The 27,730-nt window shown below is 50.2% G+C and overlaps 1 protein-coding gene and 1 long non-coding RNA gene across 19 annotated transcripts in view; one reads left to right on the top strand and one right to left on the bottom strand.

Annotated features, from left to right (window-relative positions):
- Positions 1–3,746, bottom strand: part of LOC136114621 (transcription factor 4) — a 173,996-nt gene extending 170,250 nt beyond the window's left edge. For 10 of the 17 annotated variants that reach the window (XM_065860012.2, XM_065860018.2, XM_065860013.2 and 7 more), the window contains exons 1-3: positions 2,276–2,347; positions 1,635–1,726; positions 36–108 (exon numbers count right to left, since the gene is read on the bottom strand). In XM_065860012.2, the coding sequence (XP_065716084.1) occupies positions 36–108; positions 1,635–1,726; positions 2,276–2,306 (196 nt within the window). In that variant the 5' untranslated portion in view covers positions 2,307–2,347. The other 7 variants (XM_065860020.2, XM_065860021.2, XM_065860024.2 and 4 more) reach the window with 7 other exon arrangements.
- Positions 3,747–5,262: 1,516 nt separating this feature from the next.
- Positions 5,263–27,550, top strand: LOC139826315 (uncharacterized). 2 transcript variants are annotated; one of them, XR_011736262.1, is made up of 3 exons: positions 5,263–5,665; positions 8,210–8,354; positions 26,786–27,550. It is a non-coding gene; the product is annotated as an uncharacterized lncRNA (long non-coding RNA). The 2 variants fall into 2 exon arrangements; XR_011736263.1 differs by lacking the exon at positions 26,786–27,550 and adding an exon at positions 19,706–20,242.
- The last annotated feature ends 180 nt before the right edge of the window (positions 27,551–27,730 follow it).

Here is a 27,730-nt window from a genome sequence, read left to right as displayed (position 1 = left end):
ATTTTAACTGTATACCAAACAAAAATGGTACCTACTTGAGCCAGTAAAATGTCCACTTGCCAAGGAAGTTGGTCCATTTTTCCCACTGCTCACAGGAGGTGAAAACATCTAAAAAAAACAAAGAGGCATTAGTACAGGAAAACGAGAGATTCCCGAGTCCGCTGGCTGGCAAAAGTTGCTTCCAGGTCCGCTCGGCAGCGCGGTCGCGGTTTGTGCCCCCCGAGCCGCCACCCCCGCGAGCCAGCGCTGCCCCTCGCAGCCCCAGCCCCGGCGCGGGGTGCCCGAGGCCCCCGACCCCGGCGCGGTGCCGGCCCCAGCGGGCTCGCTCGCTCCCTCGCCCGCCGCACGCTGACAAAGGCAGAAACAAAGTTGGTTGTTGGTGAAACCTTGGCCATAAATGTAGCAACGTCCATTTCCATCCCGCTCTAGGATTTGCCTGGCATATGGGAACCCAAAGAATAATAATGCAAAGTGCCACCTGCCCTAAATTCTCATTTCGTCTCTAGCACAGAGCAATTGGAAGCGCGGCTCTCTCCCTCTCCCCCTCTCTCTCCCTCTCTCTCGCTCCCTCTCTCTCTCCCCAGCATTTATTTCGACCCTAATTGGTTTCTCTCTTCTCCGACGTGTCTAGTGGATAATACGCACCTTCCCTGAGTCAGAGCCTGCAAAAAGCCAAGGAACAAACGCAAAAAGTGCAGCAAGCAAAAGAGGGGGCTGCGAAGCTTGGCTGGGGCTGCGGGTCCTGGGCCGGGCTCCCCCGCCAGCCCTCCCTCCCTCCCTCTCTCCCCCCCCTCCCCAGCAGGGCACGGGGTGCGGGCCGGCCGGGCTGGCCGCGGGCTGACATCTGCGGGAGGAGGGCACGGGGAGGAAGGAAGGGGCTGCCGGGGGGGGGCCTCGCAAAACTCGACAAGTGCACACGTCCGGGTCCGCGTTTGGCCTCTAGCAGCCGGGCCACGGGCGGCCCAGACTCACAGCAGTCGCTTGGGGGTTTTTTTGATTTAAACTTACTAAAAAAAAAAGCCAAAAAAAGCGCCCCATCTCCACCATGTAGCTGGGGGGCTCCGGGAAGGGCCGGAGCAGTTTTAACGACAGCAGGAGCCACACGAGATTCCAGTGAAAACTTTCAACTGAGACAGTCGTGGATTTCTTTGCACTTTCCGCGTGCCAAAAAATGAAACAAGGGAAGAACCGAAAATAGAATATAAGCAACTAATTAGCAATTAATTAGTTCACGTGCCAACAACGCTATAAAATGTAAAGCACAATAAAAGTGCTAGATATTGTTATTAACCAATGATGAGAAATGTTCGCTTTTAAGGGCATCTCTTTTTGCACGAATTATTTCAGACATCCAAGACATTAACGTAAGCTCTGAACACAATTCCATCTCCCATCACATACAATAAGAAATAAGAAAAACGCTCTAATTTTTGTTTTTCTCTTTTTCCTTTTTTTTTTTTTTTAAGCAAAAAGATATTTACCACGGTTCTAGCTGCTGATTAAAAATTGCCCAATGCACTTAGATCACAGTTTGGTTTTGTTGGTTTGCTTTTGGTTTGGTTTTTTCTCAGTTTAACAGATCAGCTAGAAGATATTTTTTACAGCTGTTGTTAATTTCCACCGTTGTTTCTTACCGCACTGAAATCCAGTAAATCACTCAGTTCTTTGTCCGTCCCTAAGGCAGCCATTCGCTGTTGGTGATGCATTTTAGCAAAATCACACAAACCTAGAAACATGGAAATAACCGCAATCAGAAAGCCAGTCCCGAGCCTTGCAGGAAACACAATCGGGTTTTTCAGGGGGTGGGTAGTTGAGAAGAAGGGAGGGGAAAAAAAAGATGGAGGGGCAGCAAAAACAACAACAACAACAACAAAAAAGCGATATTGTATTTCCAAAGAGGCGATGGCAACCCGGGAGCATCCACTCTAAACCCAAATCCGGAGGAGAAAAAAGAAGAGAAAGCCTCGCTCCCGGAGCATCATTTATGCAACAGGAGGTTCAGCGAGGAATGAATGAGGATCCCAGGGAAGGAACTACAGCCATCCGCTCCCAACTTTTTCCCTTCTCCTTCTTCCACGCAAAGTCGCGTTTCGAGGCAGAAAGAGCGGTAACAGCAATTAAAAAAAATAAAGAGAAAAAAAAGCAAAGTCGCAGGCTACGGAGGCGCCGGTGCGGAGGGGCCGGGAGCGAAGCGGAGAGCAGCCTTTGCCAATTAGCCCCAATTTCTAATTTGCGGAGAGGAAAGCGGGGGGACGGGGGGGTCAATAACAACAACCCAGCAGCGGTTCGGGCCTGTGCGGAGTCATCGGTGCCTGCGAGCGCCGGGGGAGGGGAGGGGAAGAGAGGAGAGGAGGAAGGGAAGGAAGCGAAGGGAAGGGAAGGGGCGCGGAGCCGAGCCGAGCCGAGCCGCCCCCCGCCGGCCGGGCCCCCCTGCCCGGGCCCCCCGCCCGCTCCGCGCCCCCGCGGTTGCGCGGCCCTGAGCGCGGAGCGCAGCGCGTCCCTACCCGCACATGGAGCGCAGCGCCCGGCCGCCTCCCGCACTTTTTTTGCAGGGATTATACTTTAAATTTCCCCAGCTCGCGTATATACACATGGCAAAGCGAGTTTATACGAGGCTGCAAATACACGTGACGCGCACACTTGGCCAAGAGGAACGGTATTTTTTCCCCCCCTCTCTTGTATTATCCGCTCCATTTTCTTTTTATTTTGGTTTGTGATTCCCCACCGCCCCGCCCCTGCCGCTTCAAACCGAGCTTTTCGCTTCACATCGCTGCAAACTTTGCAAAATCAAGTTTGTGGGGCCGATGGCAGCGGCCCTCTCCCCCCTCCCTGCATCTTACACTTTGATTTTACATTTTGCCATTGCAGGCCCGACACGCTCCACAAAAAACTAGTTCGACTTCATTTTCCGGTAGGAAATAGAGCACCGAGTTACCACGCTCGGCGTTTGCACCTTAGTGTCTATTTTACACGTGTAATTGCACCGTGTATCTACAATGTATCTATTTCTATAGCTATATTTATCAACGATTCTGTGTGCACACACGCGGTGTACTTCCTACTTGCATTTAAACATCGTATAACTTGCACCTCTTTTTAAATAACACATTGGGATCGACAATTATTTCCAAAAAAAATACAGACAAGTTACTCTAACAGCAAAATTTAACTTTACCTTAAATGGCCACAAATATGGTCACAATATTCCAAGGAAAAAAAATGAATAAAAATAAAAATTAAAAAAAAAATATAAAAAAGGCTTCTTCTGCCAAAGTGCTTTATTATCTCACACGTGTGTGACCCTCCAGAACCAGGCAAAGTGTGTCAGTGCTGCTCCGCGTACTCCAGGTTTACAGGCTCCCTACACCTGGCTTTGTTGGGGTCTGGGCTCCCCACCCAGCCGGCCGAGCCAGGAAACCAACCAAAAAATGGAGAAAAAGAAAGGAAAAAAGAAGGTCCGACAACTTTTCCCTCTTTTGTTTTTACAAACACATGGTGAGTGACACCGTGCGGGCGCCGTGGCGGCTCCGGGACTTTCCCTCCGGCCTTCCTTAAAAAAAAAAAAACAACCAAAAAAAAAAAGGCAAAAGCCCCCGAGCGAGCGCGGAGCCGCCCGTCCCAAAGTTGTTCCAAGTTTACAGCGCTCTCCTCCTCCTCCTCCTCAGCAGCACGGCCTCCCCCGCGGAGACGCGGATAATCGCATCTTTCCCGGGCAGACACATCGCCAGCCGCTCACATCCGGGCAATGCCCGCCGCCTTATAAGCGCCGCCGCCGCCGCGCCGCCGCTCGCAGACAATGACGAGGAGGGAGGGAGGCGGGCGGGACGGACGGACGGACGGACGGACCGAGCCACCGACCGACCGACCGACGGGCCGCGCGGGGCCACCAAGATGGAGGGACCCGCCGCGCTCGCGCAGCCCCGGGCCACGCGGGAACCCCCGCGCCTGGGGGGGTCTGCACGGCTCCCCCCCCCACACACACCGCCTGCGCAGCAGCCCGGCAGGGGGGTGCAGGGGTGCAGGGGCTGCTGCTGCCAGCCGGGCGGAGGGGATGGGGGGGTTCCGTGGGGGTTTGCATAAAATAGCAGCAGAGCGCGACGTTCTGGGGGTGCACAAACGGCTCTGGGGGTGCACAAACAGCTCTGGTGCTGCACGAGCCGCTCTGGCCGTGCACAAACGGCTCTGGTTGGTGCACAAACAGCTGTGGCCGTGCACAAACAGCTCTGGTTGGTGCACAAACAGCTCTGGCCGTGCACAAACGGCTCTGCTTGGTGCACAAACAGCTCTGGTTGGTGCACAAACAGCTGTGGTGCTGCACGAGCCGCTCTGGCCGTGCACAAACAGCTCTGGTGGTGCACAAACAGCTCTGATTGGTGCACGAGCCGCTCTGGTTGGTGCACAAACGGCTCTGGCTGTGCACGAGCCCTTCTGGCCGTGCAAACAGCTCTGGTTGGTGCACGAGCCGCTCTGGTGGTGCACAAACAGCTCTGGTTGGTGCACAAACAGCTCTGGTTGGTGCACAAACGGCTCTGGCTGTGCACGAGCACCTCTGGCCGTGCAAACAGCTCTGGTTGGTACACGAGCTGCTCTGGTTGGTGCACAAATGGCTCTGGTGGTGCACAAATGGCTCTGGCTGTGCACAAACAGCTCTGGTTGGTGCACGAACTGCTGTGGCCGTGCACAAACAGCTCTGGGGGTGCACAAATCAATGTTATGGTGCACACACCCTGCTGGGAGTGCACAAGCTGTTCTGGGGGTGCACAAATCAATGTTATGGTGTACAAACCATTTTGGGGGTGCACAAATGATTGTGAAGGTGCATAAACCTTTCTGGGAGTGCACGCGCTGCTCTGGTGATGCACAAATCATTGTTATGGTGCACGAACCCTTCTGGGGGTGCACAGACTGCTCTGATGGTGCACGAACCGTTCTGGCAGCGCACAAACTGTGCTCATAGTGCACAAACTGTTCAGGGGGTGCCCAAACCTCCTTTCTCAGGAGCCCCCGAAGCCACCAGCACCCCCATTTCTCACTGGGAATAATGGTTCAGCGAGAGCACTCGCCTGCTCATCACGCTTCTAGCGGAGCTCCTGGAAGTCAAGCCGAGTCTTCTCCTGCTCCCAGCGGATTCTGAACAGAACGTCCAGTTTGGACACGTTCACAGGTCCGGGCACGTGCTGTGAGCACATCCAGCATGGATGGCGCTGCGTGGGACATGGATCTGCAGAGCTGCGATGGGCTCCGCGGGTGTGGGTCGTCCAGACGGGACAGGCACGCTGGGATGCTTTAGTGCCTCAGGAGGCTTAGGGGGACATTTAAGGGACAGCATACACAGACAATATGGCTTACTTTTTCTACCATATTGGCTTCAGTTGGTCCTCAATGGCTGCCTCGATGGCCAGAGCGCCGAGTTCAGTGAGGCTCTGAGGGCAGATCCGTTCCTGAACAGACCCCGCGACCGCCGCTGTGCCCTGGCTGCGTGTTTCATCGCACTCCCCCACGTAGATGTTCCTTCCGACGCCTTTCAGATGAAGAGGAGAGGAGAAGCAGCGGGAGCAGCGTGTCCCGTGAGGGCACACAAAGTCGCAGATGATGGCGCAAAGTGCCCCAGTCCCCCGGTAGGACGGTGACAGCCACAGCCCCACCACCATGGCGGATCTCACAGGTCAGTACCTGGCGGGGAGGCCTGAGGCTGCCCGGGCTGTCCCTGCTGCACGGAGCTGTGGCCCCAAGGGCAGGGCACGGGGACAGACCCCTCCACCAGCTCCCACTGTGTCACCGGGGGCTGGCTCCCGGTCCCACAGCCCCACAGCCCACCACGGGGACAGGGACGTGTCCCTGGCTGCCTGCTGGGCAGTGTGAGCCCTGGGTGCCGTCCCTCGAAGGGACATGGGTGGCTTTCTGAGGGTGGGAGGTGGCAAAGCCCCCAGAAGCATGGTGGTGGTGGCATGGTGGTGTCCCCAGCCAGGGGACAGTTTTGGTGGCGAGGGCTCCTCATTCAGTGTACCCAGAGCTGAGCGAACACAGCCATTTCCCTCTATTATTGAAGTTTTCCTATCTGAGAGTTATTATTCCCTTGGCACCAGCAGTGGTCTTAGCGCTATACATGGTACAAAGAAAAGCCCGGGCTGGTGCCAAATTGCTTATTGTTTAAAATGCAGATGATTTTTTCTCCTCAAAGTGAATCAATACAGAGAAAACCAGAGGCAAAACCAAATAATATGAGCCCTCAGAGGAGAGACAAGGCTTTATTTAGTTATTTAACCCAGTAATGCACCCAGGATCTCCAGATACCACTGAAGAAATAAAGCCTTGGTAGATATTAGGCTGGGGAGAGCAGGGCCCGGCGCGTCCCGGTTTGGATGCTCATTCTTGGTGACACGCAAGACTTCACACATAGTGACACAAGCAAAGCCGGGCTCTCTAGCAAGACTTTGTCTTTCTAGACTACGCTAGGTTGGCAAACTGAAAATCAATGCAGAAGCTACGGTTAATAATGGGCTTTGGGCTTTTGTTTTTAGATTGAATAGGAAGAGGAAGAACACAACTGCCGTACTGGCCTCAGTATTATTATTTTGTGGTTCTAATCCACTGTATTTTATGCTGTCCCCATATGTTCAGTTTTGAGTGTGCCACGGAATTTGGTGTGGACGCTTCACGGGTGCAGATGTTGGGGCTGCTGACAGTTGGGTCTTTACCACCTCGGAAGACACGTGAAGCGATTTGGAGCGATGTGCTGCGAGCTGAAGTGCTCTGTTAACATGCTAAGCAGGGCTACAGCTCCAAGCATCGCACTAAAATTCGCATCTTGACGTTCCTGAGTGTGTCCATTAGCTATATATCTCCAAATAAATTCTTTCACCCTGTCTGTAGGCTTCAATAGCGGGATAGCAAAGCACTAAACTGCGTTCTGTTCCACTTTGGGGATGATTGTGCCCTTTTTCATTCCTCTAAAAATCCCTCAAAATGTGGATTTATAAACCCATGAAGGAGTTGAGCGTGCACACGTTGGGTAGATACTCTTTATGGATTTGCAGATAAACTCTTTGGGAATTTAATCAGTATTTTGAAAGCGCTGTGTTGCTACTCTAACTGGTGCCATGGAAGAACCCATGTGGAAACTGCTAATTCTGGCCAGCACGGTACAGCGCCATGGACGAGCCCAGGGGCCAGGTGCCAAACGATGGTGACAAAACGAGCGGCCGCATGGCGCTTTGCTCAGGGACTGCAGGGACCAGGCATAAGAATGGCGCGTGGTGCAGTAATTAATGCCCGCGTCCAAAACGTGTGCTGAAGGAGCTTGCAGTGGCGCTGGTGCTGTCGTGTCCCACACCGCAGCTGTGCTGGTGGGATGTCCGTGGGAAGCTGCTTCTCCTGGGGCGTCCATGGCCACGCTCAGCGCAGGGCGCCCAGCACCGTCCCCGTCTGGCCCCGGCAGGATTCTCCCTCCCCGCGGGGAGCGGGGAGAAGGGTCCGGGCTCTGCTGCACAAGCAGATGCAAAGAGCTGTTGGGGCCAGGATAGTAATCAAGACAGAGGTCTTTTCTGAGCTTCTCTTCTGGTGAGTCATTTTCAAAGGAACGAAGCTGAAACCACAGCGTTATTGCCAATGACTCCTTCCATGGGTGTTGCCTTTCTTTGCTTGGAAATGCTTGAAGCAATGTGTAGTGAGTTTTAAAACTGGGTATTTTTGGCCCCGAACCAAGAACGTATCTGTGTTCCACCCTGAGGTAACACCTTGCAGTTGTCTCCCCGTTCACTTATTTGCTATTAAAGACTGAAGATGGGCACAGGACTGGAGGCCCAACACATGCATAAGGTGTTCTGCTTTATTCATGGTGGTGGTTCGGATACTGAGTGCTAAAGCACCAGAATAGAAAAGCAAGTCAATAGTTTTCATGGGGTCAAAGGCTCCTGAGTTTCTCCAGAATAGTCTAAGGCCAAGATGCACAAGCGGTGCTCCGTGCACGACCTCCCCACTCGTGTCTGTGCCGATGGCCCCTGCGAGCACCACGGAGCCAGCAGGAGGAAATCTAGAGACCCTTCACCAAAACCGAGAAGCGTTTGATGCAGAGATGGTAGCGGGATGTATTTTTAGGCTATATAACACGTGCCTATGGGAAAGTTACTATTGGTCTTTTTTTTTGGGAGAAAGTCAGGATTTGGGTTGGGTGAATTATAAACTGTTATTTCTCTTGTTTCACTTGCAGCTGCTTCAACACCCGAGGGTGTTCTCTGCCCTCAGAGCCGGGGAGCGGAGCCACGGCTTGGGGAGCTGGTGGAGCAGTGGGGGCCCTGATGTGTCCCCTCGGCCACCTGGGACCACACCATCCACACCCACCGGTGACACAGCAGGTAGGGACCCGCTCGGCACCAGACTGCGGTGGGAGTTCTTAAAAAAGGGCTATGAAAGGCTTCCAGAGCTGCCCAATGGTACCAGTGGGCATCCTCACTTAGATTAGACTCCCTTTATCAATAAACGTGGGTTTAGAGGCTAAATCTGTAGGTGTTTGTTTAGTCTAAGTAGTGTGGTTTAGTACACATACGTCCAGTACAGTCAACAAAGGAACCAAATTAATATAACTTCGCTAATTTCGGTACGCTTTAGCTAAGAATAACTTTTGTCTATTGCCTCAAAAAGATTCGTGTTCAGATTTCCGTGGAAAGATAACATAGGGGGAAGAAAAATGTTCTGCTGTACTTCTGTGAATTCCTGTTAAAATTGGGTTTACTTTCTTTTTCCCTAGTGGGAGGGTATGTTTGACTTCAATTAAAACGAAATGTCGTCATTTTAGGACGTGCGGCGTGGTTTTAATGGGATGGGATCCTTCGGTCTGTTAGGAGGAGACGGCAGGTTTGGAAAGGGCTGCAGGGCCGGGGCTTGGTGGCTCTGGGCGCTTGTGGCCCCTGGCAATGCCGTGTGCTGGAACAACCCCAGCACAGCACGGCACCCCCAGCACGGCACCCCCAGCATGGCACCCCCAGCACCCTCAGCATGGCACCCCCAGCACGGCACCCCCAGCACAGCACCCCCAGCACCCCCAGCATGGCACCCCCAGCACGGCACCCCAGCATGGCACCCCCAGCACCCCCAGCACAGCACCCCCAGCACCCCCAGCACGGCACCCCCAGCACGGCACCCCAGCATGGCACCCCCAGCACCCCCAGCACGGCACCCCCAGCACCCCCAGCATGGCACCTCCAGCACGGCACCCCCAGCACCCCCAGCACAGCACCCCCAGCACGGCACCCCCAGCACCCTCAGCATGGCACCTCCAGCACGGCACCCCCAGCACCCCCAGCACAGCACCCCCAGCACGGCACCCCCAGCACCCTCAGCATGGCACCTCCAGCATGGCACCCCCAGCACCCCCAGCACAGCACCCCCAGCATGGCACCCCCAGCACCCTCAGCATGGCACCCTCAGCACAGCACCCCCAGCATGGCACCCCCAGCACGGCACCCCCAGCACCCACAGCATGGCACCCCCAGCACAGCACGGCACCGCCAGCATGGCACCCACAGCACAGCACCCCCGGCACCCCCAGCACGGCACCTCCAGCACAGTACGGCACCCCCAGTACGGCACCCCCAGCACAGCACCCCCAGCAGTCGCTGACTATGAGACTGTACGATACATCCTGCAAGTGCGGAAAGTCCCCACGAGTGAATTTTAACATACAACTGCATCCAAAGCCCCATCCTATGTGCGACTTTGTAGCTCTAAAGAGGTTTTCCGTGTATTTTATTGGCTCGCCATTTAGGTTTGTGGTGGAAAAACGTTGTTTTGAGTCAAACTGCACTGAAGTTAGTTCTGTGCGTTTCCTTCAGTCGAGTGAATGGGCATATGTAGGTGGTTATGGAAATCCACAGGTCGCGATGACAGATTGGCTAAGAATACAAAGTGTGCAATATAGCGATTTCTTATAAAGATTTCAGCAGAGATCTTTAATATTTCCTAAAGAACCAGCATCTGGAAAAAATGTTTTTCCTCTAGAAACATTTTTAGTTGTTTTTTTTTTCCATGAAATGATAGGGAAATGTTGTTTGGAGCTGTATCATAGCTGATTTACGTAGTAAAAAGCCATATCCGTATGGATATCAGAAGTACCAGCTCAAACACAACTCCATGGTCGTTTTTGAAGATGAGTGTTGTTTGCCAAGTAGAAGACGACGTTTTGAGCTGGGGGATAGCACCAGGACATCACTTTGCAGAAAGAGATGTGTTTGAGAAGTTCTCTTCAAGTTCGATATTAAAGTCCAGCCCAGGGTTGGGCGGCTGCTGAGCTTTGCTCAGACCGTCCCCACGTTTGCCGTGCTCTGATGTCTGTGCTACTCGTTCAACGCCAATGGTTTACTGTGCCAGCTCTCATCCCCTTAAAGCTTCTGAGCATCTCAGATGCGATGGTTTTCATTTCTCTGGCTTTATTCTCATTAGCGGTTTGGTCTGTATTTTGGCGTCGAGCTCATCGTTTTATCCGCGCGAAGGTAGGACGAAGCGTGCAAACTCTATATTGCTGTTGTTTCAAACATCTTTTTCGTGTAAATGATGACATTTGAATAGAGACTTAAGATTTGGAAAGCTTATAGTTGATTCTGGCAGAAAGTGAATCAGATATTAAGGACGTTTCTCTAGGAGCGACTGGGAACGTTACTGTTATTGACACCCAAGGGCACAGGTCATGGGCTGGCTTGGGACCAGGGCCACGAGTCACCAGGAGCATAGCGGCTGAACCAAAAATGGAAGAAGAAAATGTATCCGCTTGAAGATTTTACGTTCTTCTTTTCCCCAGAATTTACTCAAACAAGAATAGCTTATTTACGTGGCTTGTGGAAATCAGACACGCTTGTTCTTCACTTGCAAAAACAGGCAAGGCCTTTTGAAGGGATGCTCTTCGTGAGCGGAGCCGGGCGCGCAGCTGCTGTGTGACTGAGTGATTCGAAACCTTAGGGACGGCCGATTCATTGGAGGTGATCTGTTTACTCAAGGCCAAGCATCATCCAAATACCTGCCTAGCTTTGCTTTTCCTTAATGAGCAGTAAACCGTCGCATAGTTTGGAGCAGGTCTGCGGGACTTTTCCAATGCGGTTTTGCCCAGGTCGGACCATGGCAACCAGGGTTGTTTCAGTCTGATATTCCTCTTTATACACGAGTGTCCGCCCTCAGTTTCTACACAGAAATATCTATGGCCAAGGGAAAAGTTCACAACATTTTATGCAGCTGCTTAAACAATGCCAGGGTAGATGGCATTTCTTGGCCTGTATATCATGGGAGGAACAGTTGTAGGGAGTTCCTGAGACTTAATAGTCTGGTCACCCAAATGGTGTTGTTTAACATACTGAGTGTTCTTTGAAGTTTCTGCACTGCTGGTGGAAAATCATTCTTGTTATATCTGATTTTAGTTCTTGCACCCAGGTGCATGGAAGCTCATGCGAGATCCTCGGGTTTGGGGACTGTGCGCTGACATACGTTGCTCGTCCTTATAACCTAATTAAGAGGCGATGTGAAAATTTAGCATGGGAATAAGAATAGAGAAGGGATGAAGAAAATAATTGGAGGAATACATGGTGGTTGGATTAGTTATTTTCACAATTAGCTCCTTGAATTAGCTACTTGACAAGCAATACAGAGGAAAGAATAAAGGGCTATCTCTGACAAGGACAGTTGTTAGGGAAGCTGCTACTCTAAGTGTATTATGATTTAAATATAAAGAGCTTCAGGTTTCAGTTAAATGGATTGTAATTCTTCTTATTTTTCTAATGCTAGATTTGTTTCATTTCCATATTAAACCCCTTTTATTAAACCACGCAGTGTATGCTGGAAATGTCAACCTTTGTTTCAAGCGCAATGGGGTTTGCTGGGGACAGCTGAGGGCATAATCGGACCATTAGTGTTTGGTCAACATTCCATTCATTGTATGGGATGCATATGGGGAAGGAAACGCTACTAGAATTCATTTCATGGCAAACTAGGTTCAGTGGTTTGGGGGGACCCAATTCCGGTTTAAACTCAAGTTGGAAGTCGGTCTTCATTCATCCGCTCAGGAGGAGGAAAAGTGACATTGGATACATGTAACCATGTATTTATGGAGATACACATATGTACATGTTATATATATATATTGAGATATAGATATATTTACACGCAGGTTATATATATGTATTTATATCGATATCTATAACCAGTCAAGATTAGTACCACATGTGAAATTGCAGATTTCCAGATAAACCCTGTCCAATGGTGTAATAACGAATATCACATAAACAAGCACCAACTTGATTTTGCCTTCAAAAGCTTGAGGATTGTTACAAGAGCGATCATTGCAGTGTTCTGCTGGTGCTGGAAGCTGGAACCCACTGCATAAAATATGCATCCTTTCCAGTTCACATCAGGAATTTAGGAGATCGGGGACAGTGAATCAAATAGTTATCTGCACCATGTGTTCCTTCCTCATAAATGGATTTTCCCTAGGAATTGTAGAACGTAGTTGAAAGCAACGGGAGGACTTTGGGAGGTCATTACAGTGGTGAGTGGTTTGTCGTGAGACCGACACTGGAAATCAAAGATTGCTATAGAACAAAATTAAGTAACTTCTCACAGAAATGTCAAAGAAAACATGTTAAAAGAAAAGCCATTGCAGTGATTAAGAGTTTAAAGTGAGCTTTAGATGAGCAGTGTGAACATGAGTGTGTTTCCTACTACAGAAAGCTGTAGTGAATTCTGCGTTTCAGAGAGTTTGGCCAGTGAAAGCAGTGAACAGAGGCCGAAAAAGGACTCTGTCCGTCACCTTTGTCCATGTGTTCTGAAGAGGTTGTCATAGAGCTGAGTATTAAATGTGTGTGTAAAGCAGCGATAGACGTTAGAAGAGGAGGATTTTTCATTCTAGTGCCGTTACTTAAAAAACTTCATGTAAAGAGCAAATAAAATCCTCAGGGAGTCTTTCCATGGATGGCAGAGCATTTGGGGAAGAGCCTCTGGAGCCCACACCCCAGCTCCCGGGAAATACACCCAGGACTGTTCTCTGGATCCTTAATTACAACTCTCGCCAGTGCCATCAAGGAAGACGAGCGTGGGCCGCGGGATGTCCCCGTGTCCCCGTGTCACCAGCGCGGAGCTGCAGCCGCCGCTGACCGCGCACCAGCAGCAGAGCCGTCGGAGCTGCGGGTCGCACCGAGCCCACCATAAATCACAGGGCTGATCCTCTCGACTGTTCGGGATCCAGGGAAACCATCTGGCCGGCATTCACACTTTTGGCTAATGAGTCCTTTGGAAGCTCTCCCGCGATTGTGTCATGTGGATGAGTATGCGAGGCGGCAGGATGATATTCTCGCTCTGCAGCCTCGCTCCACACAGTCCTCTGTTTAAGTTTCACGTCCACCCAGGAGCTTAGCGCCGTCACATTCCATGTGCTCACCCTTGGTTACCGGTGCCACCGTCCCTTGTGGCAGAACAGTGACTCTGTGGGGTTTTGATGAGTTTTCTATCTCTTTTGATGAGTTTTCTCTCTCTTTGTGTCATGTCCACTGTCACTGCAAAGATGGCCCCAAATCCTCGGGGATCCATCAGACAACGTGCTGCTTTTCACATCCTACATCCTACATCCATCCTTCCCAAAACGTCTCCTCTGCTCTTTCGAACCCTTTGCTCTCCCAGTTGCCTTTTGCTTTGAGTCCCTTTCTTTCAAATGCCTTCTTTTCAGGATTAGATTTGGGGGGACATCTAGGAATCCTTGTGGTATGAAACCAGATGCTTCCTTCCATGTATTTTGCTGGGAGGATGGCACTGAAGGCAGCGCTCTCCGCAGATGTTTGCACCGCTGCGGTGCTTCCCGTGCTGCCCTAACAAAGCGCTCGCTTTGCTCATGCACAGGGACAAGAAAACACTTAAATATACTCTCAGAAGTAGAGACATGAGAGGTTTGTCCCTGTGGTTTTAAGCACGCACGTGTGTGTGTAAGGGTATATTTTTAAATCCCAGTTAAGCATGTGCCTCGTGCTTAAATGTTGTGTTGAATCAGGATGGGAACACACACGTGGTTGAAATTAAACATATTTAGTGCTCTTTTGGAGGCAAAACCTAAATCGTTATTTTTAGCCCGTGCCTCAGGAACTGTGCCCTCTTTCCTTCCTATGACTTCAGTACTGTAAGAACCTCCTCTCTATCTCCGTGTGGATTGCAGGCATAGTCTCTTTGGTAGCAGCAACTTGAGTGGGACCTAAAGGGAAACTCAAGCTCATGCTCCTTGATTCGTAACAAGAAGCTCCGTGCATCGCCCCGTCATGGCTCCGGAGCACCCCAAAAAGCTCAGCCTAACTGTGGGGCAGCGCAGAACATCTGCTGGGCCACCCTACCCGGTGCAGGTGTAAAAAGTCAAGAGAGAGATACCAAAATATCCCAAATGAGCAGAGCGATGCCATTGCGCAGCAGTGCTGAGGCCCCGGCCGTGTCAGGGGAAGCTCAGATCAATTTTAATCTGTGTAAAGCAGCATAAAGAGAAGAGTTTGTGCTTCATTTAGTGATTTTCCAAACAAGGGGTTTTGTTGGTGTGTTTCACAGTTTTTACATGGATAGCAATACCGTCCTGTTACAGTAATAAGACTGTGCATTTCTCTAGTGAATGATTTAATACATCAAAACCAGGTTGATTTCTCCTTCATTGTCAGTCTTCAAGTTTGACCTTGTGTGTGAGCGCTATAGACCCTGCTCCGAGCCTGGGACGCACCGTGACACGCGGTGAAGGTGAAATTCGTGTTGAAGTCAGTGTGACAACGACCAGCGCCTTGTTGCCCCTATGTTACATGAGATGAGGCATCATTTATGTTGCTGTATTTTTTTATAAACCCTTTAAGAAAAACCATTTGCTTTTCTGGGCTGCAGAAGCACAAACCACACAAGACCCGTACACGAAAATGATCGGATTTCCCAGACCGTGGTGAAGTTGAAGGCTGTAAAACTTACTGACGGTTTCCTGCAAGGGGGTTTGGCTTTTGAAGCCTGACACATCTTCATGCAGGAATGAAGGACTATTTAAGGTCTATATGAAGGTCTATTTAAGGGCTCGCTGAAGCCCCGGTGAAGTGTTGCAGATAGAATTTGACGTTCCTCACCAGTGGTGCCTACCATTGGAGTCAGGCCGCCCGGCTTCGGCTGTGCTTTCAAATTATTTGCTTTGCTATAGAATAAACCCCAGCCAGAGTGGTATTTGTGCCAATATTTCCTTTCCTCGCGGATAATCCATTGTGTGGGATGAAGTCTCTATTTCTGCAACTGTTCTAAGGATTAGAAATGCAGTCAGCGCCGGGTCTTAAAAGAAGCTCTTAAAAGAAGCGATAGGACACAAACGGGCTGCGAACACAACCCAAGGCAACCCGATCGCTCACAAAACTCCATTCCCGAAATCATGGGCCCAAACGGCAGGCCGGTGCCACCGGGGCTTCCCTTAGGCCTGGCTTTAGAGCTTGTGCGGGTCAGCCTTGCTCAGCCCAGGCCGTAGACTGAGTCTCCCTGCAAACAACACCTCATTTTCTTCTGAGCCTTCATTGCTCTGCTGCTGTGTCTGGTTTTGCTTCATATAAAACCACTTTTTCCCGAGATCCTCTGTGATTTATGCACATTAATTTAGGCATAATAAAAACCGTAATACACCTGACACGAAAAAAATTCAGATAGATATTTGAGGCGTACGTATACAGGTGTATATAAATTCATTCACTTTTCACATAAGATATCTTGTAATTAACGGGCAGATTATTTACATTCTAGACAAATTTGTCTTAATCTTTGCTTGTTCCCAACCATTTAAAATACGTTGTGCTTGGGTATCTCAACAGCTCTGCTTTCAGTGGCTTGTTCCTGGGTTTAACTCCTAAATCACTTGGGCGCTTTTGCAGAACTCGTTCACCGAAAATTAATCTTGAATAAAATCCACGTTTTATAAAAAAGCCTTTTTGAAGCTGTTTCCAAGTGTCTTTAATGTTCTGCTTTATATAAAACGTAATAACGAAACGTCGTATTTAAAAGCAAATATTCCTGCGTGCTATCATCTATTCATTCAATTATTCAGTGGAGTTTTGAACAATCAAACCTAAAAAAGGAAGGCGTGAATAGAATGATGTGGCAAACGCGGCAGTGTCTCTGTGGCCTTCATTATCATTGTCAAGAAGGAAATTTACATAAATGGAGAATTATGGGGTTTGTTTTGTTTTTTACCGTTCCGAGATGACTATTTTATCTGTGCCGTGTAATCTTGGAAACAAAAGTAATTGAAAGCATCAGGATACTATCAGAGTGAATATAGTGTATCGTACAAAAATGCGCATTTTGTACCTTTTCTATTGTTCTAAAAGGAAACACATTGTCCACGTAGTTGGTTCTTTTGCTGTTAGTGAACGCCAGGAGTATGAACAACGGCGAGGAAAGGCTGGTGCTGCGCCGTCTCCTGACCTCTCGCTCTGTGTGTGTGTGTTCACAGATGATGAATATTGACAACACTGTAATTAATCGGGAGGTTCCGTTGAGCTGATGTCCCCCCAAGCCATAGGGACCATAGGGTGTGATTGCGGGAGGAGTTGTTGAGTCAAGCTGGGGAAGAGCTCGGCCGCTTGTACCATCTGCACTCCCACCGAGGAGAGGAGCGAGAAGGTCCAGGACATTCGGCTGGATTTGTGTCGCCTTGTTTCACTCTGTGTCTTCTGGCAGAAGACAGAGGAAGGAATTCAAGGCTTGAAGCGTTTATAGCTGCGGGATTCCTAAGGAAGGTTGGGGTTTATTATTTTGCGTAGCAAAAAGATGGGTGATAGCGCTGAACTGATGGAATGGTAGGATCTGAAAGGCTCATCCCAGAACCCAACAACCAAACCCGAGCCACGTTCCCATGGAGATTTCTGGATTTTTAATAGTGCCAGCGTAGAGAAATGAGAGAAGGAAGCAGCAGCCTTTGCTCCCTCCAGCTTTTCTGTAATAAATGGAGTTAGAAGGGAATGCAGGATGCTCATGGCAGCTGGGAAGGGCAGTAAGGGAATGATTGATGCGCGAACCCTTAACACACAGAGTCTGGAAACTGTTGAGCGGGGAACAGATCTCAGAATTATGTTGTGCTTCTGGCAGAGGCTTTTTGGTCGGTATCGTTCCAGAAACCATTGTTTGTCTTCTCTAGAATAACCTGCTCCCATCTCAGTCCACATCATCGCCCCGATTTAGTGCTCCCCAACCGGTGAAGGCGTAGACGTCTCTACCCAGGTGAGAACGCGAGCGGCTCTCATTTGGAGCCAGCCCCGTTGCTGTTTCCAACCTCCTGTGTGGGCACAGGCCCTCATTCTGCACCTCCTTGCCAAGAAACAGTCAGTCTAGTACCTTCTGCTTTATATTTACAAAAATATTTGTTCGTCCGCTCTCAAAGCTGCTGCTGAAGCTCCGAGGTGTCGCATCGAGCAGGCAAATCGATGGCGTGGAGAATGTACACGGTTGCTTATAGACTGTTTCAAATGCGATTTATCAACCTGCCGTCGTTCAACAAGTGCTCAGGAGTAATGGATAAGAGCGAGATCTTCAGTTCGACACCGTGAGGTCTCTGTTGAGAGGGGAGTCATGGCAGGATGGGGCTGAATTCCCTGGCTCTGTTGTTATTTTAGTTCACAAGATAGAAGGGCAGCTGGTTTCTATTCCACTGTGCAATCACTGCACAGACCCAGGAACAGCTTCACTTTCATCTGCAGGAGTTTGGAAAGGAAACGGCAATACAAGGAGCAGCAAACCCATAGCGGCGCGAGTGTTCCAGCATCCAGCCTCTGTTGGGCTTGGATCCCGATGCCTCTCAACTCAGCTCCCTGCATTTAGGCCGTCTGCACTTTGGAGGTGTATACGTGTCTCACTGTAGTGCAAACACCGATGTTTGGCCACCGTGCACCCACAGATCTCCGTGCACCATGAAGATGTCCTGAAACCCGCAGCTCCCAGCCCCGTCACGGTGTTCAACAGCTCCAAAAGCCTCAGGTGAATGGGAGAAGGGCTGAGAGGTGACGTTGTACCTGCACGGCTTTCACATGAGCTACAGGCGAGTTTCCTGAGGTTGAAAATAAGACAGTGAAAGCAAATACTTGCCCTTCTCTCTGTTCCTATTAATTTCCCCGCTGTGAGGCCAAATGAAACAATCCTGAAATCGTCCAGCGCGAGGAGTTGGGAGCGAGGAGCCGCGGGAAACCCGAAAGACATCAACGCCATCAAGCCCAAGCGTGTTACTGCTATATATGCTGCATTTTCTTATTTAACTTTTAAACTAAACTACCTGACATCACCCCTTTAACAAGGCGAACTTGCAGTGATAATGCGGGGCTAGGAGTTTTTAAATAAGGGTTCTCCCATTCTGTTTAAAAACGCAGATTAAGGAATTTTTGGAGGTGCTTTAAGAACTCTGCATGGATCCCTAATGTGGTGTGGACTCTTAAAAAAGAGCAGTCCTGTTTAAGGCTGAAACCTCTTCTAATTTTTGCAAGAAATAGGGTCATGATATGTTTGGTAGGATGAGGATGTGGGGTTTGGTGTAAGCCGTCCTTCCTGAAAACTACAATATCCTTCGCTGTTCTGCCATAACTCCATCAAAAACATTCTCTGATCTGCTTCCCTACACCTCCCCATCCTTTGTGCAAATACGGTTTATGGATTGTACATTTGATGTTGAATATTTGGACCTGCAGCGTAAAATAAGGTCAAAAAGCATCCGTGTAATTTACCTGAAGTTGTCACCTTCATTAGGAAGCTGTGTCATTAACAAATAACCCTGCTGTAGGTTGGGTTTTGGCCAGGTCACTGCAGCCTGTGTATTGTCCCCGCTGCAACGCTATTGCACTGCTTAATATGCACTAAATGGCAATAAATATCTTAACATTGGTTTAGGAGGAGTGATGGAAATGCGTGAAGTTATCCCTAAAATACGATAACCTCCTGTTCCCCAGCAGGAACTCCAGGGCCTTGTTCAGATACATTGATTGTGTTGTCTGCAAAACTAGAGAGAGAGCTTAAAAGATTGAAAAGAAATGAGGGATTAGGAAAAAAAAAGCACTAGAGGGAGGAAGCACAAAGCAAAACTGCATCTGGCTAGCGTAAATGCACAGGTTCTTGCATATTACATGTTCTCATTGTTATCCTTACTATTGAGTCGCAAGTGAAATAGTTTAACTAAAGCAGTGATGCCCCGCTGGGTGGTTTCCAGGACCATTGAACCTCGTGGCACTTGTTTAACACCTCGTCCTCGCCCGTGGCTCCACCAGCGAGGCTTTGGCTGCAGTGGGGACGTGACCGGGGGTGCTCCGAGCATCATCGTCCCCATCGCCTTCCTGCAGCAAAGACATTGATAGGTTGTGCCTTTACAGGTCTAGTCGGAAGAGAAGGATGAAACAGCTGATGTTCCTGGGCTTTAGCAAGCGCTAAGATGCCTCCAACTGGCAACTGAAAGCGCCCGAGGCTGGCTCCTGCTCGCAGGCGTCCCGGTGTGAGCACCCGGAACCGACACTGAGCCGCCGCGCGCCTCTCACTGTGCAGCCGGTGACAGAGCCGTTGGGCTCAGGGCGACGGGAGCGTCGGGCCGAGCTGGCACCACCCGCTGTGCCCCCAGACCGGGGCACAAAGTCCGGCCATAAACACGCTGAATGCTCACTTTGTGCTTTACACATTAAGCAGTCATCCTTACCATTATTGTTCTGGTTTTTAGGAGACTAGCAAAATTACCAGCCCCATGATCTCCCCGGTTGCACCCGTTGAAGTTGTGCCGGAGCTTTGGCTTGCCTGCAAACTGGAGCTCAAACAAGAGCTGCCCCGGTTCACACTGCGCTGGGAGCGCTCTGGATTTACACCAGAGACAAGCCGTGCTTTCCACTCCAAGCTTATTATTGTCAAGCGGGTTCTCCCCTAAGTGGAAGCAAGAAGCAATCTTGCTTTTCATTTCATCGCCAGGAAGCATCAGAAACGCAAAGGGTCAGCGGAGGAAGAGGAGAATAAGGAGAAAAGCAGGCTGTCTGAAGTAAAGATGTGTTTTGTGCATGAATAACTCCCTAACAATCTGCTGAAGGAGTGATTTTGTATCAGCCTGAAACCCCAAACCAGCATCATTTTTATTTGCCAAGCACCTGTGAAAGAATGCAGCTGCAAGACCATGGGAAAACAATGGGAACTGTGACAGTTCATTAATATAAACCAGCGACTAGATTTATTTGGAAAAGTCGTTGATACAGAATTACACTGGAGGACACAGTGGCATTCCTGAGGTATGCCAGCGAGCAGCTAACTAAGATTATAGATGTGTGTACATCATTGGAACTCCAATGGTTGTTTGGTAACGGTTACGATTTATTGTGTATGTCAGACAGCGAAACAAATGTATAAGGAGGAGTGATTGCTTCAGCGTTTCCTTGTTTCTTTGTTTTTTATTCGTTACCCGTTTTCATGTGTTTTTTGACGGGGTTTTTTGTCGCTCGCTCTGGCTGTATTTTCTGGTGAAGCAAGAGTTTGGAAAGTGCAGGCGATATTTCAAACAGTGATCTGCACAGATGGGAGTGAGGGAACATCTTCCCGCGAAACCCGTTCTCGGATACACTGTGATCCAAGCGGCTCCGTGTCTGCGCTAGGCGGGGCGCCCTGACCCCGGCGGGAAGGCGCTGGGGTGGCGCTGGGGACGCGGGGACGGTCCGGGACCGGCAGACGTGTCCTCCCGAGGGGTCGGTGAGTGGTGCGGACGCGGGTGCGCGGTCGGTGCTGCCCCGTGAGTTGGTCCATGGAAGAACGTTGTGCAGGTCCGAGCTGCCGAGGTGTTTGGCCGCTCCCGGTGTTTCGCCCTTAGAAAGTTCGGTGCTTTTAATGAGTTTGAGGTCCATCTCCGGCGTGCGGAGTGATGAAGAGGCTCTGTCACTGCGAGCAGCAGTTACAAATGACAGGGCGGGCAGTGCTGTTCTGGGTAAGCCCAAACCAGTTTGCTTTGCGTGGATCAGCAGCTACTGAAGAGGTACGGGACCGCAGGCATTAGGCTGTTGCAGATTTTCGTGGGGTTGAGGGTGCGATGTCAGGAGAGACGTTTGCTGCCCACTCTGCAAACAGCAAAACGTGACAGCAGAATAAGGGGTAAAATGACATTCAGGTTTCAGATGTTAATGGTTTTGGGGAAATCTCTGTGATCAGGTCAGTTCAAAGAAGCTGAACATAACCAGTCTGACTTGCTCAATCTCCTCCCTTTTCCTTTCTTTCCTTCTCTGCTCCCCTATCTCTCCCTCTCTTCTTTTTAAAACCGAATTTTCCCATTTCCAGATGCAACTGCAATATAAAGTAGAAATAAACCAAGGCAGTTAAATTGTTGAAGCCCATAATCTCTCCACATAACCCCTAAGAAAAAGGGTGCATCATCCAACTCTGTGTAGCGGTTATGGGTCCCTATTGCTGCACGATCTGTAAATACAAGAGTAGCTCAGCTTATGAAATTTTGAAGCACAGGAGGCGCAAAGGAAGCCTGGCGGTGTCTGTGGAGCCGCTGGGAAGCTGGTGGCAGCGTCCTGGTGCCGCAGAAAGCCGTCTGCCAGTGTAATATACCTGCGAAATGGTTGGTTGGTGGGAGGGTGAGTGATGCTGCACTCACAAATGTCTTCTCGGCGCACAGGAAACGTGGAGTGATTCTGTTCGTTATTTGCCGGCAGTAAAACGAGCGGCGGGTACGTGCGTAGGGCGGTGGGAAAGGGAGGAAATGTTTGCGTGAGCTCTGTTACAGACTGGTTGTACAGGATCGCTTTTGGACATGTGGAGCTAGCACCTTCATTTTCGGCTTTTCCCCTCCTTCCCTCTGCCCAGAATCTCCCTGGACTCACAAGAGCTGTGGGGGCTGTGCGGACACTCACCTTCCATCCGGTGTTTCACTCGGATAGCCGCTGTACCTTTGTGTCGCTAAACCCTAAATTTCGGTGGCTTTCTTTTCCTCCTCTCCTGAAATGGCTTTGCAATGCTTATCCTTAAGTAATAGTCAGTAAAGGCAAATTATCTTCAATCAAGCAAGGTTTATTTAATTTAGAAAATAGCAAATAGAGAGAAAATCAAACTAAATGAAATGAAAACAGAATAATTCATATCTAATCTAAGGTCTTGCTCGACCGAATGCTTCTCGTAGTTCTGCTCTTCTTGTTGTGCTTATTACAAGACAGGGGCCGTTTGTCCCAAACCGGCCACCTCTCCAGGCCCAGCGTTGCCCAAGTCTGAAGGGCGCGGGGCTGCTCACCCTTTATTCACCCTTTCATTATCTTATCCTGCCTTTTGTATTAACATGCAATCCACCGCTGGACCCCGTATTAATGAAGCTTCTTACAGCATCCTGCTAGAAAGCTTTCCAACTTCCTTCCGATTAACACGCGGTGCTTCAGAGGAGCCCTCGGAGTGGGGAGGTGTCTGGCAACTGCACAGAACCTTTTTTCAGGCAACTTCACCTAAGATGTCCTTGTTAAATTAACGACTCCTCAAATGCTGATTACCCCCTCCGGTTGGTTTCTTCATTGTCTTCCAGGCAGAGCGCTTGCTCTCCTATATTTTGTTTAGGTTACAGCTGAAAAGTATCATCTTGCTTTAACGCTTCCAATTGATGTCAGACGAGCTGGATTGAGATTGTCGTGTGTAAACCAGTGACTCTTCCGGAGATGCATAACTGGGCACAGAAGAAGTGTAGGGGTGGCGCAGTGGGTGAGGACGGAGTCCTGCTGGAGGCTGCTGTGACGAAGGGGAGCCGGCAGCACGCAGGACTTTGCGTTTACACGCAGGGCAACCCAGAATGGATAATTATTTCTGCTTCTCAATCTTCATGCCCTGAATTTAAAGTGGTAGAACGGATCTGGTTTTTAGTGGTCAGACGTTATCAGTAACCCAGGTAAGACTCTGGGGAGCTGTAACCATCTCCAAGTACGTTGGAATAAACGTGGAGCCTTAGGGGACACATCGGTAAAGCTTCACCATGTGTGCAAGCACTCGTATCTTCCAGGACAGGGAAGGAAACTTGCCACCAAAACTAGAAATGAAAAACATGAGGAAGACTTTGATGATTCCCTCCCTTCTTGAAAAGCCCCGTCCAAGCTCCACAGTAAAGAAGGATTGCTGGAGAAAGTGGACTGGGAGCTCGAGCATAAAGCGAGCGGTGGGAGAGCTGGTTTCCTCCCGCGCCAGGAGTGCTGGCACGCTCTGGTTCCGCAGGAAGGGAGGACGTCTCCATCGTGCCGCCCAGCCGCTGTCCGCGCTCCGCAGAGCCTGCCGGTGCGGAGAGCAGCGAACGGAGGAAAGTCCTCCCCGCCACGGCGCACGGGAGCTCGGCGGTCCTGAGCGCTCCCAGGCCTGGAAGTGCTTGTGCATCTACCGCATAACGACCTTTTAGAGCACAGTATCCCGCGTAAACGCTTGCTTTTGTGCCGCGATTCCATCTGCAAGTTATACACAGCGTCTGTTTCTGCCCTTGGCGCCTGGAGGTGCCCGCGGGTGCCGAGGAGGACACCTTGAATTCATCCTGGGACCGGGGCTGTTGTGGGTGCTGTGCCGCGTGAGCCCCTTGGGGCAGTGAGTCCCAGCGCCAGCAGGTTTGATGGCATAACTTGCACTGAAGCCGCTGCATCGCCACGTACCTGTCCGTCTGTCTGAGCAGCCGTCGGAACAGCGCAGCAGGACTGCGGCCGCACCGAGAACACGAGGACCACGCAGCGGTGCGCTGGGATAAATCCAGTTCTAGTCCTCACAGAGGGATCCTCATTAAGCCCTCCACAGTACATGGAGCTCGTTAAGAAGCCGCATTCCTCGCCACTAAGGTGTGGACCTGCCCCAGGGCCTCCGGGCCAACTGCGCCGGTGCGAGGAATGTGGAGCAAACACCTCCTGCGTGGGACCCGTGGGCGTGCGGGTGTCCTGGGGCTGCCTCTTTCCCCAGTCCAGCTCTGCCTTCCAGGCGCTGGAGCTGCCGAGAGCTGCAGCCATGGAGTCGCTTCTGCCTCTGCATTCTTGGCTGCGGCTTCTGCTGGAGCTTCGCTTGCCACCGTGCTGGCTTCTTACACTGGTCCCTGTCAAAACGCTTCCCTCCTTTGCGCCGAGAAAGCCTGTCAGTGTGAAATGAGCTGGTTTTGTTGCTGCTTGTGTAATACTGCAGGTATTTGCGTGCGGTGAGGGGGTCTTGAAGAACCATGCGGTCTCTGCAGCGGCAAGACTTGCTTGGAGAGTCGTGGAGCAGAGGGGGAGACCCTGCGGTGGTGGAGATCACTGGCTTGCCTTGCATCCAGTATAGATTTCATCTGACTTAAGATGCACAACTCATACGCCTCCCTCAGTGAACCAAATATTAGATAAATAAATTACAACAAGATATTCCTGTAGGATTATTCTGCATCCAGTTCTAGGATTATTACCGAGAAGTAATAATTAGTGCAATGGCATCATCATACTAATTTGTTTTGTTCTTAATTTCTACACAAAGAAGCTGAGCCTTGGTCCTAGAGGAGAGCTGTGCTTGGGGTGCTTAACAACAAGCTCTGGCGCAGAGCACCAAGCCTTGAGAGCTGCTCTCGGGCAGCAAACAGAGTACCAGCGCAATAGAGGTGTTACACACATATACAGTGATCTGAAGAGTTAACGTCTATTGCAAGTATTGTATAAGAACAAGAAGGGCATTCATATCTGACCAGGAAGGCTGTTTCTGGAGGTGCGAGGCAGGTTGGATCCAGTAAGTCCCCAAACGTACCTTAGTGACAGTAATAAATCACCAGCACCTCTCAACAGGCAGGTGTCCACACAGAGCCGGGGAAGAGCTCGGAATGATTCCTTTGCCAGTTAAACGCTAACAATAAGAGCCTTTCAAGGTTAGCAACACGATTTGTGAGAACGAGCAAACTATTGGGAAGGCTTCGCTCCGCCGTCTAAGTGAATAAGCCTCGGTACCAGCAGGTCAGATCTTGCTTTTGGTGAATCAGTAGTTATTTTGCAAGGGGAGGATTAGGTCTGTACTTGCTGTTTGAAAATAAACAAAACGATATATTAAATTAGACTTCCACTGCTGCAGAATGTTGTGGGAAAGTAAAACCGATACCGTTAAATTACAGAGAAAGGAGGAGAGTCCAAAATTTCCAAAACGTTCTCTTTTTCTTTTTTAACGACTGTCATTATATTTTGATGTGTTTAATAATACAGCAGAGGTTAAATGAAACATGAAAAAGGGATGTACATTAAAATTGAGATAACTCTTCCTTCAGTGAAGTGGAACCCAGCAGATGTAGCTGCACACTGTAATTGCTGCCTGTTTCCTGTCACTCTGATTAAGTTGCATTGTCCCTGCTCCAAGTGTAGGAATCAGCGGCTTCCCATAGGGCACAGCATGGGACAACTGGCTCCGGCACTCAAATGACTCTGCGCACCTCCTGCTTGTCCTGGTAATGGTATAGGCACACAATATACATTGATGACTTATAAAACCAATAGGCTGTGCAGTGCGGGAGAGGCGCAGTGTCTTCCGTCTCCGCGGCGCTCCAGCCCAGGGCCGAGGTTTCTCGGTCGGGTTCAACTCCCCGGTTCTGGAGGCCAAATAACCCCGCGCCGGCTGCGCCGCCTTCGCTGGCTTTCTCGGGAGTTATTATGCACCTTCTAGCGTTGCTCTTTTACTCCTTTCAAAATATAACATTGTTCATTCTGTTCACAGTTATTCATGTTTTCCTTTCTGTAATAAATCCCTGCTTACAGGATTAAACTGCTAATGGTAAAATCCAGTACCTATCTGGGGAACGCGAGGCCAGATTCCCAGCTGCTATAAATTGCAGTAGATCCACTGAAGCCAGCGGGGTTATTCTGATTTACAACAGCTGTTGGACTTGCCTGAGAGGTCCATAAAGCGATAGTTTGTTTTTATTCCATTCAGAAAGAATGCGATGTGCCTCATTCAGCAGAGCATTGCCCTGCTTTTGTCCCACGGTGGTTCTGCTGCTCCCCGTGCCTTTACATCAGCGCGAAGCTCCGGTAGCGCCGAGGTGCGGCCGGGCTGCTGCTCAGCGTTAGTGACTGCGTTTTACAAGTGGCCTCCAGTTACTGGCTGCTGAATTGCATACGTGGTGGCCGGGTTGTGTATCTACATTCAACCGTGCTTTGGCACGGGGGTAAAGTCAGGTTCTGCTCCCAGAGCCCCGGCAAACGAGGGCGGCGCGGTACCCGCTCTGCAGGCAGCTCCCCGTGGGAGCCACAACCCGCTTCAGATGTTGAGGTTCATCGGGAGGAGATTCGGAGCTTCAGGCGACCCAGCAAAGGTGGCGGGGAAGCAGCAGTGGTGCATCAGAGCGGCCGTGCACCCGGGCGTAGCTCACTGGTGCTGAGCAGCTCCAGCGCTCGCACACCGAGCCGCCCCAGTCTCCACCGCCTTCGCCGTTAGCAGCAGCTGAGCGGCAGGGCTGCGGATTAGGGGTTGGGATTTAGGCATCCAGCCCGTTCAGAGTCCCTTTTTGGCTCTTTAATCCCCAGTTGGATCTGGGACCTTGCTTTCTAAAAATGGAAATTAATATTAGAAGTCATTCCTTAACACATGTTTATTTTCCAATTTATAGAATGTACCTATTACATTCTCCAGACACATGTGCTTGATTATAATGATTATCATATGTATTTCTAAGGCACTCATCACCATAATATCAAATGTCATTATAGAAATTATGAAAGAGCATCAGCATTTCTTCCAAGGAAGAAGCCAGTTTCCTCTTTTCCCACCGCATTAGTGAAATCACACAGATTAAACTGACTTTATGCCACTTTTGTTCCAGCGCAAGACAAAACAAGCGAGTCCCCAGTGAGATGTGCAATGCGCACCTGAAGCCAAGCGCTGCGGAGCCGGGGGGGCCGGGAGGCAGAGCCACAGAGCCGCTGGCCCCCTGCCCTGCCGGCCTGGCTCCAACACAAGGAGAATTAGCAGCAACTTCTGAGGCAAAACCCGACTTAAAGACCTGGCGTGGGTCAGCAAGAAAGGAAGATGCCGCGGTGTTTTCTTACTTGGTGCTGGTGGGACCCGTGTGTGTTCTCCAGCGCTAGCTCTCTTTGTCCTTAATGAATAAAAAAGGCATTTGTTCTTTCTGAACGGCATCGCCTGCCCAAACCTCAAGGCTTGCAGCCCTGCTTCCTGCAGCGTGTAGGGGTTTAAGGTCTTGGCTTTGGGCACAGCTGAGCAGAAGAGCCCCTTGAGCCCCAGGCTTGGGTGCCGTGTCCGTGTGACGCGGGGGCGAAGCAGCAGGGAGGCTGCGTGTGGGTTGCTGACTTGGACTAAAACCTTGGTTTTAATTTCTTTGCGCCGTTTATGTGATTATTTTTGTGCTTCGTATGCTCAAAAATCCCAGGAAAAAAGAAGAAAATCTTTTTTTCATTTTTGCTTTGCAAGTCACTTTGTAAAGAACCACTTTGGTGTCTTTAGAGGGCTTTAAACCCACCTGTTTCCTCTGTAAAGCGCAGAGGAGGAAACAGGCGTGAGCGGCCAGCGCGGCACAGACCTTCGCATTCAGGAACGTGAAGTGAAACTAAATATATTGGCCCCACATCTGGGACAAGTTTTTCAAGGAGGGTTTTTGCTCTCAAAGTGAAAAGATCTGTTCCATTCGTAGAAAGGTTGAAGGAAGGCAGAGAAGCCCCCACACAGCCAGCCCAGGGCAGCAGCGACGGCAGCAGGACGGAGAAAGGGGACGGAACCCAGGAGGCTGAGCTGGCGGCTCCGCATCGCC

Source organism: Patagioenas fasciata, chromosome W (genome assembly GCF_037038585.1).
Source record: "Patagioenas fasciata isolate bPatFas1 chromosome W, bPatFas1.hap1, whole genome shotgun sequence".
In the NCBI taxonomy this organism is placed as follows: Eukaryota; Metazoa; Chordata; class Aves; order Columbiformes; family Columbidae; genus Patagioenas; species Patagioenas fasciata.
The sequence above is the reverse complement of the archived record's forward strand: the minus strand, read 5'-3'. Positions and strand labels throughout refer to the sequence as shown.